The sequence below is a fragment of the Prunus avium genome, chromosome 5 (genome assembly GCF_965620075.1).
Source record: "Prunus avium chromosome 5, drPruAviu1.hap1.1, whole genome shotgun sequence".
Lineage (NCBI taxonomy): Eukaryota > Viridiplantae > Streptophyta > Magnoliopsida > Rosales > Rosaceae > Prunus > Prunus avium.
This window is the reverse complement of record NC_142288.1, coordinates 17,913,146-17,925,997: the sequence shown is the minus strand read 5'-3', so window position 1 is coordinate 17,925,997 and position 12,852 is coordinate 17,913,146. Positions and strand designations below refer to the sequence as shown.

Genomic DNA, 12,852 nt, shown 5'->3' with positions numbered 1-12,852 from the left:
TACTAATCGTCTTTGTAACAAAGTTGCCCATTTGGTAGCGTCATTTGTGTCTAGGCGGGCGAGGGATGGTCATTCTTGGGGCAGTGGCGGATTTAGGATTCTAAAGTCGGCCGGACGAAATTTACATTAAAAACTCCATGATATGAATTTTATTAGAGTATCCACAATCATGCTCTCTATTTTTTAGTTAAATTTTAGCTAAAACATATAGGAGTTATTTTAGGAGCTCTTTATAAATTTTAAACTCCAATCATGCTCTCTAGTTTAAGAAGTCATAAATGCTATAACTCTTTTTTAATTGGTCCATCTATATTAAAAAATAGTTAGCATTAATTAAAGGTTTGAAATACTCTTTATATAAAGCAACATTAAATTATAGGGAGTCATTAGGAGTCCTTTCTCTCTCCTGAGATTTAGGAGCTCCTAGAGATCTCCCTATTTTAGGAGGTGGATAGGGAGCATGGTTTGAGTTGTACTTTTCCAATTCCTCCCTAAAAGTTGTCTAAAGAGGTGGTTTAGGGAGCCCATTGTGGATGCTCTTAATAAACATAGAAAAATACATCTAGTCAATAGACGTAATGAACATTACCCTTAAATGCATCTTTATACATAAATAAAAGCTTATGAAAAAAAAAAAAAAAAAACAACAACAACAACAATGCAATGCAACACAAAAATAATAGCATAAGCTTACCCACAAATATTAATATATTATCAACAAATAACCAAAACTCATACTATACAACTTATCAGTCACGTTTTCTTAGACCCCTATTGTCCAAGGGTCTTGTGATGACCCACCCTTGGATGATCCAAGAGCTAAAAAAATCAAAAAATATATGTTTTGTTCTACTTTTTACTTAATGACATATTAATTTAACTTAAACAAAAAAGTAAATCTGCGTGAAACTAAACGTGTTCTTCTTCCTCCCATCAGTCGGCGACACAGCATCTCTGACTCCGGCGGCACAACAACCATTCCCATGCTTTTGATTTATACATGGTGAAAATTTGTTTTGATTTTGATTTGAATCCATGCTTCTGATTTATACATGGAGAAATAGGCGAGATTTTTCTTTTGAGGTGAATGGGTTGTCCTCTTACTTGACCATAGTCGCTCGCCCTAGGATGGTCCAAGCCCCATAAAATAGCATACTTGAGGTGTCCCCTTATAATAAATAAGACTGAAAATGAAATGGATTTAGTTCGTAGTGATCTAATGCTGGGGTTAGGGGAGAAGAGTGTGCGACCGCGAACTGATAGGTTTGATTTTGATATTGAACGTTTGACAAAAATATTAGGCCAATCGTTTTGATTTTGATTTGACTTTGAGCAAATTTGTTTTTGTATCACTTCCAATGTGCAACTGACAATAAAGTTATGAATGGACTTGTAGTTACAACGAAGAACACATATTGACAATTTGTAATTTTGAATTGACAATTTTTCAGCAGGAAAAGGAAAACAAAATATTGACAATTTGTTAATTCAATATTACAAAGAAGATGAAAGTTTTGAGTTTGGCAACCCACAACTTTGTGCTTTTGTTTTTTTTGGTGAACAACTTTGTGCATTTAGACTCACAAGGGTTGGCGCTTCTTGACCAAAACACAAAAAAAAAAAGGGTTGGTGATAGCTGTCACCCTGCCGAGCATAATTTGGCAAAGCTTTAACTTTTCTCTCTTGTTATCATTGTCCTTTTGTTTTTGTTTTTTCTTTCTTTTGGAGCATGGATTTTTTCGTTGTTGTTTTGGAACATGGGTTTTTGTTTTTGTAGAGAATAAAAGTACAAGAGATTGGGGAGTTGAATGAAGGTAGGGTCTTTTACCCTTTTACTTGTTTGGGTATTGAGTAAGAGCGAATGATATGTGAAAGTCTTATATCAAAAAGTGCACTTTCAAAGTTAAATTATGATAATTGATAGTTGGGTGCCACGTGTAAGTCCTTCCGTCTCGAGATTGTGAGTCTGTCTTAGCACTAGAGGTGTCAAATAGGCCATGCTGGGCTGAACCGTCCCATTTAGAGTCGGCCCATTTAATAAGTGGGTCATGTCGGGCCTGCCCATTTATGAAAATCATCAATCCCGGCTTGAGCCCACTGCCCAAGCTCATATGTGCTCGGACTGTGCTCGTGCCGAGCCACTAAACCAACCAAGATGGGCCCACGCCAAATTTGACTTATGTATTGCATTTTATTTTTGTAATTTTTTTTACATCTTCATTTAAATCTTTTTTACAATTATGTATACTAGCCTCTTCGCACGCGCTTTCGCGCCTGCAAGAGGCTTTTTTTTAAAAAAAAATTATTTTATTTTAGAATTAAAAAAGATAATGGGTAGTTGTTTTCCATAAAAATAGGATCCATTATCCGATTTTTCTTTTAATTTTAATTTTTAAAATGAGAAAAAGTGCGAATTTACCATATTATTCTCATTTAATTAATAATTTCAATTCTTAATGTTTGCATTAACCAAGGGCATTTTTTGGTATTTTGAATGTTTCACCATTCTCTTCCTTTTGCTTTATATATATAGATACTAACAAGATTTATTATTTGTTGAAAAAAGTGGGCAACAACTTTCTTTAAAGTAAATTTAGGCTTATGATTTCCCCAGTCCCCTTTTCTCCACTTACTCCCTTTTGCTTTTTAATACTTTTTAATCAATTTTGTTTTTTCTCTTTCCTATTCTACCCTTACCCTACATTAATTTTTTCTTACTTCACTTTTATATTAGTTATTTTTCTTTATACTTAATTTTCAAACTTGCACTCCATTTCCAGTATCTTTTTTCCTTTAATCGAGTAAGAAATTAAGTTTTTTTTTTCCCTTTAATATTGAAAATAGATTGTAAGTTAGAAAATTAAGTATAAAGAAAAGGAAATAATAAAAAAGTGAAGTAAAAAAGAAATAATATAGGATAAGGGTAGAATAGGAAAGAGAAGGAACAAAATTGATTAAAAATTATTAAAAATTAAAAGGGAGTGTAAGTGAAGAAAAAGGGAGTGGGGAAATCAGCTCCCTAAATTTAAATAGAAAATGACTACATTATTGTTTGGATTTTAAAAATTGAAGGCATAGTTTTCCACATCGATCCAAATGCTAGCAAGTCAGATGGGTCGAGCATACTAGTCGTCTTTGTAACAAAGCTACTCATTTGGTAGCGTTGTTTGTGCCTAGGTGAGGGATGGTCATTCTTGGGGTTGTGGCAGATTCAGGATTCCAAAGTCGGCCAGGTGAAATTTATGTTAAAAACTCCATGATATGAATTTTATTAGAGCATCCACAATCATGCTCTCTAATTTTTAGTTAAATTTTAGCTAAAACATATAGGAGTTATTTTAGGAGCTCTCTATAAAATTTAAACTTCAATCATGCTATCTAGTTTATGGAGTCATAAATGCTATAACTCTGTTTTAGTTGGTCCATCTCTATTAAAAAATAATATAAAAAATAGTTAGCATTAATTAAAAGTTTGAAATACTCATTAAATACAGCAGCATTAAATTATAAAGAGCCACTAGTAGTCATTTCTCTCTTCTCAGATTTAGGAGCTCCTAGAGGTCCCTATTTTATGAGGTGGATAGGGAGCATGGTTGGAGTTGTATCTTTCCAATTCCTCCCTAAAATTTGTCTAAGGATGTGGTTTAGGGAGCCTATTGTGGATGCTCTTAATAAACATTGAAAAATACACATAATCAATAGACGGAATGAACTTTACCCTTAAATGCATATTTATACATTAATAACAGCTTATGAAAAACAAAAACAAAACAATAACGCAATGCAACACAAAATAATAGCATAAGCTTAGCACAAATATTAAGATATTATCAACAAATAACCAAAACTCATACCATACAACTTATCAGTCTCGTTTTCTTGGACTCCTATTGTCCAAGAGTCTTGTGGCGACTCACCTTTGGATCTAAATATTAGGCCAATCATTTTGATTTTGATTTTGATTTGACTTTGAGCAAATTTGTTTATGAATGGACTTGTAGTTACAATTGTTTGGGGACTTGGGGCTGGGTGGTTTTCCGTTGTATTGAGAAATAACAAGTAGAAGACCATGGCAGTGGACCGAGTGCTTTGATTGGGATACTGTTTCGTTTTCTGATATTATTGTTAGCCTTAACACCCACACGGCGGCCCCGGAATAGCAACGGAGACATGAGGGTAACAAAAAATAGTAATGGTTTGTCCAGAGTGGTGGTTTAATTGTTTAGCCGAGGATGCTAAAATTTTCACTTTTCGTTGGCAAACAAAAACTTCCAATCGCTGGCTACTACACCTTATACCACCACAACATAATACTACAATAAAGTACCCAAAACGGCATAAAAACGCGTTTACTTGGCGGGCCCCAGGGTCGCACCCTAAGTTTCCTAACGACGAGATGAGCATTTTAAACGGCCAATAATCTTGTCGTAAATTTTAAACGCCCCTCTCCCCCCATCAAAACCCACAAAAAGAAAAAAAGAAAAAAGAAAAAAGAAAACAAAGAAAAAATCCAAAATATAAAAACTTTGTCTCTGTAAATCACGAGGAGGGAAGCCCCTGTAGTATTATTTTTATAAATTTATAAAGAAGAGTTTTTCAGATCGGGGACCCTTCGATTTTGGTCTCCTCGATCGCCATCGCAACCTACATTGCCTCGGACCTGATCGCGGATTTCGATTTTTTGATTGTCTGATTTTATTGGTTTGATTAATTTGGAAGGCGATTTGAGATTTGATTCTTTGCATTTTGCTTCGGTTGAGCTTCGAAGCCGATTGGATTTGATTGGGGAACTTCCCAGAATCTGAGTTTTGTGATGATCTGAAGGATTTGATTTGATTTGATTGTTGTTTATTGGAGAGATGGATCCGTTATCTGCAATCAGCGAAGAGCTGGCGGAGATCGACGGCCAAATCACTGACATTTTCCGTGCATTATCGTGAGCATTTTCATTTTATGCCTCTGTTTGGATTTGGGTTGATTAAAGGATTGAGTTTCAGAGTGTTTTATGATTCCTTCTTGGAAATTCAAGTCTCATGCTAGTGTTTGGATTCGTGATTTATTTTATTATTATTATATTTTTTTTTTTGCAGAAATGGGTTTCAGAAGCTGGAGAAGATTAAGGACTCGAATAGGCAAAGTAGGCAGCTTGAAGAGCTCACTGACAAGATGCGAGACTGTAAGAGGTATTTTTCATAGTTTGATCCTCGTTATTTATTGTGAAAGTTAATGTGGGCTTAATGTCAATCAATGTTCTTGATAAGTTGGTGAATATGTGTGCTAAGAGTTATTGAATGGTAAATTGGTTCGTGATGGTGACTGGAGGTGATGCAATTAGCTTAAGTATTAACACATGATCAGTTTGTATAAAATAAATGAATTTTACTACAGTAAGCTCCATTTGATCTTGATGTAGAATGCTAAATTTTTTATTTTCACTATTAATGGTTTGATTGGACTTGGTTTGTGAATAAATTAAGAGCTGACTTTATTGAAATTAGAATCAAAGGTAGCTCTTCCTCAACTAATATATCGTAAGTTAAATGAAGATAAATAAAGGAACTCTTTGTTGGATAGTTTCTTGTTGATTAAACTTATATATGTACAAGTTGCTTCAAACAATGGAAAGAAGTTCATTACTCAGAAAACTATACCATGAAGGCTTTCTGAATTATGTATGCTAGGATAGGTCCTAGCCAGTTGACAATTTTATTTCTTAATCCCCTGAACTTTTGATGAACAACTCTAGGAATGTGATAGACCTGCCAGACAATAAACAATGCTTTCATTGCTATGCTCTAGTCTCTTCTTTGTCACCTTTGAGCTGGAACTTCGGTTTCAGAAGGAATCTAAATTTGCTGAAATCAGGGGATATGGTGGCATTGTTGGCAGTTTTGGAAGGTGTAAGTTAACATGCTGCTAGAGCTGTGTAAGGTGAAATTGGGGTCCTCATGAAAGTTTCATCCTTATTAGAACATTTGGAAAGTTTAGGTACCTCTGGAAGGTCCACATTTTCGTGTGGCTGGTGTCACTGAGACAGGTTAACACGTGCGGCACAGTGCAGAGGAGAAGACCACAAGTTTGTTTGTCTCCTAAATGGTGTGTAATGTGCAAAGCTAGCAGTGATTGTCAATCATTTGTTTCTTCACGGTCCTGTGACTTAAAATTTGTGGTTTAGATTGTGGAGGGGGTGGCAGGTAGAAGGCAAAAAGTTTTGAGTGGTGTAGTATAGCTGTGTTTTGAGTGTTATGTCGGGAAAAAAAATAAATGGATCTTTGAGGATAATTTGGGTGTTTATGAGGAGGTCCTTTGGGTTAAGATCAGGCTTTGTTCATTTCTTTGGGCTTCATTTTTGTCGGAATTCAGAGATATTTTTGCTTTCATCTATACTTCTTTATTGGAGAGCAGCCGTATCCTAACTCATTTAGTTGTTTTTCCTGATGTATTAAGAGGCTTGTGTTGAGTTTTGTACGAAGCATTTTCTTTAGGTTGTTGTCTGTGGATGGCTTGTTCATGTTCTCTTTGCACTGACTTTTTGCTCTAGTGAAGTCTCAATATTTAAAAAAGAAATAAAAAGATTAGAATGGACTTGCTACTGTGCCATAGGTTCAATTCAATCTTCTTGCTCAGATCTCATATCCATTCTCATCTCACTTGGACCTCATGCCTGTCCATGATGGAGATGGTGAAAGTGCTGATGAGTTTTTTCTTCATTGCCCAATTGCCTTACATTTAGGGTGGAGACTGTTCGGGAGGCTAGGAAGCTGGGTAGTTCCAGCATCTTTCATAGCACTGTTTTGTGAGCACAAACATTTGGGGGAAGGAAGAATAGTGCAGTCCTAGGGAGGTGTGGTATGATGGATGTGCTTTGGGTGTTGTAGCTAGAAAAAAATTAGATGATATTTGATAGCATTAGGGAGAGGGGAAGGAAGTTTTGTGGCACAAATACTGATTTTGGTCACATTGTGGGCTTCAGTTTCTTCAGAATTTTGCAAAATTCCTTATTTTGCAGATTGGGGGGCTGCCATTATTTAGGATGGTAGGAGGGCGGTTTTGTTTGTTTCCATTTTAATTGACTTTTGGATAATTGTTTAGCTTCGGTTGTTAGCGGACTCCTTTTCAACTGCAAATTTTTTATATTTCAGTTTGCACTCATCTATTTTTGTTAATGAAATTTTGTCTCTTATAACAAATATTATACTTGGAACTGGAATATTTCTACAATTTGTGACTAATGCTGGAAGTTTTGATGAAGTTTAACTAAGTTGACATTTGGTCATTAATCCTGCTCCATTATTTGTAAGGGATTGAAATATCTTGTCTGTTGTCGTGTTAAGGATAGTTGAGCAGTAATGAACATCATCTGCTTTTTTTGCTGAGATATGCATACTAATTCAGTACTCTTATTCTTTTACATTGAGCTCTGGATTTGCCTGGTTTATTTTTTGGATTTTCCACCCAAAATTATCCTTTACCTAAAAAATTGATGTTTCTTAGATTCAATATTACGATGGTTTGCCATGTCATTTGAGGAACAGATGCCATAATCTGATGGATCTGTGCTTAATTACTAAATTTTGCCAGCATCTGTGGTTTCTATATATCAAATTTTCTGGCATTCATTTGTAGGAGTTGTGGTTATTTAATTCAATTTCTTAAGACATTTAAATTCCAACCTATGAAGTCCTCAATTAGATTTTCAAGTTAAGAAGGTTATATATGTTGTGTTGTTTTCAGGCTTATCAAGGAATTTGACAGAGAAGTCAAGAATATTGAGAGAGTAAATGACCCAGACACCAGTAGAATGCTGAATGAGAAAAAGCAGACAATGGTGGGTTGTCAATTCTTAATTCATATACAGAGTCTGCATGTTTACTTTTTTTTTTCTTTCTAATTGTCCTTTCTTTTAATTGTCTTCTTGTGTCTATTCGTTGTTTTTACATGTTAAGTGTATTAACCATTGTTGAAACTTTTGTGCAGATCAAAGAGTTGAATTCATATGTGGCTCTGAAAAAGCAGTAAGTTAGCATCAGCAAGAAATTACATTAATTGTTGTGTGAGTGTGTCTGTACATTGTATCGGTCTGACTTGAACATCTATTATCGCAGGCTTGCATAACATATGTACATAAATAATATTTCATTGATGTATTAGATTTCATATGTTGATTACATATCAATATGGAGACCAAAATACCTGTGATGTAAAATGCCGTGTTTTCTGAGTCTTAATTATTAATTCATAATTATTCCAATAATAAAGTTTTTAATTCACAATTATACAATTGATATGATTCTCCAATCTACTGTTCCCATATATACCCAATATTTAGCGCGGATGTCTTCATGAATGTGTTTCCAAATTAGTAGAGTCCTATCATTTCCTATACTTTTAATTAGAGATGCACACGTGCACTTGGGTAACTTAATTTGGATGGTAGTGATCATGCGATGTTTTCCCTAATATTTGACATATTTCTCATCTCATCATCATTCTTCTAATAGCAGAAGAAGCCTGACTTTTACAATACAGAAAGATAACACATAGCACTATTTGTTGAAAAGGAACTATTTTATTGTTCTCTTGGATGAGTCAAAGTACTGGTTTGTTTTCAGGTCAAAATTGATTTATAAATTGATATTGTTTTAGTACTACAAGTAAATGTATTTATTTTATAAGAAATTTTGAAAACGTTTGTTGTGTCTTTGGTGCAGATATGCGTCGAACCTTGAAAACAAGAAAATTGATCTCTTTGATGGGCCAACCGAGGAATATGGGGAACAGAATGTCTTGCTAGCCTCATGTAAGCAAATGTCTATTTATTTGTTAACTTGCAATTCGGCATTGTATACTTTAATAATTGACCCATCAGCTGATAATTCCTGGTCTTATAAATAGCTATCACACAAATGCTCGTGCAAATGCACTCGTACACTCAAACACACTCACAGGTTCATGCTTTTACAAATACATATGAGGAATGCCGTAACATCACCAGGTAAATTGAGCATGGTTGATGTGGGGAGGAGAAAATAGACACTTGAGGGAAAGCATTAGAAAGGTGACTCCAAAAGAAAAAGTTAGTTATCTATAATGGAGAGAGGGATAGGGATAGTTACAAGCTTGGGTCATGTTCTGGCACATGTTACATATATGGTTGAAAATATGGGAGGGACACCAACTGAAATACAACTTCTCTTCATAATGACCTCTCTCTCTCTCTCCCTCTCTTCTCTCTCTTTTGGAAGATCATGGGACACCAATTGATATACAACTATTTCGACTTTTCCTCTATTTGCTTGGTTTCATTATGTAATTGGATGGTGGTGTTACTGTATGTTTTGTCATAAGTTAGGTTCCTAAAATCAATTATAGGTGAATTTGACTATATCAGAGTACTTGTAAGTGGTTAATGCACGTCTTGAGCCATACAAGACCTTATGTCCACTGGACATTGGGACACCAATTGATATACAATTATTTCGACTTTTCCTCTATTTGCTTGGTTTCATTATGTAATTGGCATGGTGGTGTTAATGTATGTTTTGTCATAAGTTAGGTTCATAAAATCAATTATAGGTGAATTTGACTATATCATAGTACTTGTAAGTCTAAGTGGTTAATGCACATCTTGAGCCATACAAGACCTTATGTTCACTGGACGTTGCAGTAACTCACCTTTCTGTTAACACCAAATACCCAGGTCTTTAATCTAATGATATTATATAGAAAATGCATTTGTAGCTACCTGAAGTTTGTATAGATGCCTAATTCTGATACAGTAGTTCTTCAAAAACCAATTATTACTTTCAACCAGCTGGGCTTTGTGACTATATTGACTATATGAAGCTTTATTGGAATTCGGAGTCGATATGAGATTGTTCACCGGTGACAACAGTGACTGCATAATCAATACAAGCCTTTGGTTGGATCAAGAACTAAAAGGCCTGGATGGATTGGTGTAGGATTAGAGGTTAAACTTGATTTAACAAAGAAAAGTAATGTATGTTAAACATTTAGGGAAGTTCCTAAGAAGTATGCATTTACGCAATAACTTTGACATTAGTATTTTGTTCAGATGCAATGCTAAAGATGACCAATGCATTTTCTTAGGCGTCATACCTTTTGTTTCCTTCATTCTAGATGAATTATTTTTTAACCAGAGTCCACATGTTTTGCAGCTATGACAAATCAACAACTTATTGATAATGGAAACCAAATGATGGATGAGACAGATCAAGCGATTGAGAGATCCAAAAAGGTTGGTACATTTTAAAAAGGTCCAATTTTATTATTGGAAGAAAAAGATTGTTCCTGCACCCAGGCGTTGTTAGAAGTGATTCAAGTAGAACTTATCTTTGTGTTCCTGTTTGTAATAGGTCGTTCATGAGACCATCAATGTTGGAACAGAGACAGCAGCAGCTCTCAAAGCTCAAGTATGTGATCGTTTTCAATTATTTTACTTCATATTCCTTATAGAAAATTGCATGGGCATCAAACTAAAGTTTTATTTTTATTTTTATTTTTTAAAATTTTTAAAATTTTAATGTTTCATTTTTAGACTGAACAAATGAGTAGGATTGTCAACGAGCTGGACTCTATCCATTTCTCAATCAAGAAAGCTACTAAGCTGGTCAAGGAAATTGGTAGGCAGGTCAATTTCTGAATTATCCACTTGCTTTGTCTTATGTTGACGATATTTCCCATTTCTATTACTCATTATGATTCTTTTTTTCTTTCCCATTTTCTTTCCTGTTAGGTTGCAACGGATAGGTGTATTATGGGATTACTTGTCCTGGTTGTCATTGGAGTCATAGCCATCATTATTGTGAAGGTATGGAGTTCGCTTGCATCTAGTTTTGTTTTTATAAATGTTTTAAACTCCACAGATAGAAGATTTTGCGTTGTCATCTACAGCTACATAATTGAGTTCTTAATATTCGTTGCATAACTTATAGCCTGATAGATGCTAGAAAAGTAATGTTGTTTTATTCTCATAATTTTCATTTTTCTTCATTTATTGCTGTGGAAGCCACTGATGTTATTTGCCGTCTGATGGTCCCTTTGTGCTTCAAGGGAGTTTATTGTTCTAAAATAAAAAAAATTAAGGGCCTGTTTGATAACCATTTCAATTTTAGTTTTTAGTTTTTAGTTTTCATTTTTTTTGCTAGAGTATAGAGGAAAATGAGAGGGAGAATGGAAGTGAGGATGAGCTTGAGAGAGAGAATAAGAGGGGAGGATGGGAGGGAGAAATAACAAAAGTGAAAACAAAAACTTGAAAGTGAAAACAATTTCAAATAGATTTCAGTTTTTAAATTTTGTTTTCACTTTTGTTGCTCCTCCCTCCCATCTTCCCCTCTCATCTTCCCTCTCAATCCCATCTCCACTCTCATTCTCACTTCCATCCTCCCTCCTTTTCCTCTATACTCTAGCACAAAAAATGAAAACTAAAAACTAAAATTGACATGGTTATCAAACGGGCCCTAAATTATGCTTTGTTTGTTTGAAATTTGGAAGTACATTTGATGCTTCTAAAAGTAGCATATCCTTGAACTGAAAGCTAGTACTTTGAAGAGATAAGGTGTACTTGACTGTATCGACTTGGCTGCTAAAGTATATTTCTGAAATAATTTCCAACTAATATTACTATAAATTTAAGTAGATTTTGAATTTTCTAGTTAGGAAAATGAAATATTTTGCGTTCAATTGTGGAATTTTATTTCCTCTTAGCTGTTGAAGAGCTTGCTAACTTGTATCAGTCATCTGTGTTTTGCCGTTGTTGGTGGATATATGGTTAAACTGTTCTTATATCTTTAACTTTTCAGCTCGTCCATCCAAACAACAAGGACATTCGAGATATTCCTGGACTAGCCCCTCCCGCAATGACCCGAAAATTACTGTGGAATCCTAATTAAAGAGAGCTCAAAATGAACCATGTCATGACATTGCCAAGATGGTTTGCATCATGCCCAAATGGATGTTAGCTTTTTATCTCGTGATGCTGTTCTCGGCCCTGTTTTACAAAACAGATATGGAACTATTTCCCAGTAAGTTTTGCTTTGGAGACCGCCTATCGTTTAGGAAAGCTAGGCTCACCGCTGTTGTTGTGCCTTGGTAATTGGCTTCAGTTGCATGAGATCTGTATGATCAATTTTTCTTCACTGACCGTAAAAGTTATTCCTATTTAAGTGAGGGAAATCTACTTTCAATGTGTATTTTTAGGCTGTATTGGTTCGTATACCCTGTATAATCACAGCTTGTTTTGTAGTCACTTTTACCAAAAGTTCTGTTTGGAAATTACTTGTTGATGTACCAAAATTAATATTTGAAATGAATTTGGGTCTTCTGTGGATTGAATCAATGTAGCTCAGAAGTTGATCTCATGTTTTATCATCTCTCAAGAAATGGATTTGAATCTGCAGGGTAGAGCTCTTTTTTGGTATGTCAATTTCTTTTTAGTTTCAAATATCAAGTTTTTTATTTTGGTTAAATTTCAAATATCAAGCTTTTCATTTAAAAGTGACATGTTACTTCTCTTGCATGAGCACCGACAAACTTCCTACTAGTTTTTGTTAAAAGTGAACAGAAACTTCTCTGACAGGCCAATTGACAGAGGCACCTATGCTTAAATTCAAATGTTCTTAGACACCCAACCAAATTTAAGATATCCCATCCACCAAAAACTCAACTAAATTACTCTGAAACCCAAACTGTTAACCTTTTTCATTTGTGGTAACATTAAGACACGCAACACTTATACCCCACACTTTGGCTCAACTTCCTCCATTATTGAAGGTATAAGTATGATGTTTTGGATGGTTTTGGTATACTTGTAATTGAGTTAATAGTTTCTGG

The 12,852-nt window shown here is 34.8% G+C and overlaps 1 protein-coding gene across 1 annotated transcript; it reads left to right on the top strand.

Annotated features, from left to right (window-relative positions):
* The first annotated feature begins 4,453 nt into the window (after positions 1-4,453).
* NPSN11 (Putative plant snare 11) lies at positions 4,454-12,358 on the top strand. Its single transcript, XM_021955619.2, has 10 exons — positions 4,454-4,936; positions 5,091-5,183; positions 7,735-7,828; positions 7,978-8,015; positions 8,712-8,800; positions 10,179-10,258; positions 10,377-10,433; positions 10,559-10,651; positions 10,757-10,831; positions 11,823-12,358. Exons 1-10 carry the CDS (start codon positions 4,860-4,862, stop codon positions 11,910-11,912), a joined length of 786 nt encoding a protein of 261 aa, XP_021811311.1. The 5' UTR covers positions 4,454-4,859; the 3' UTR covers positions 11,913-12,358.
* The last annotated feature ends 494 nt before the right edge of the window (positions 12,359-12,852 follow it).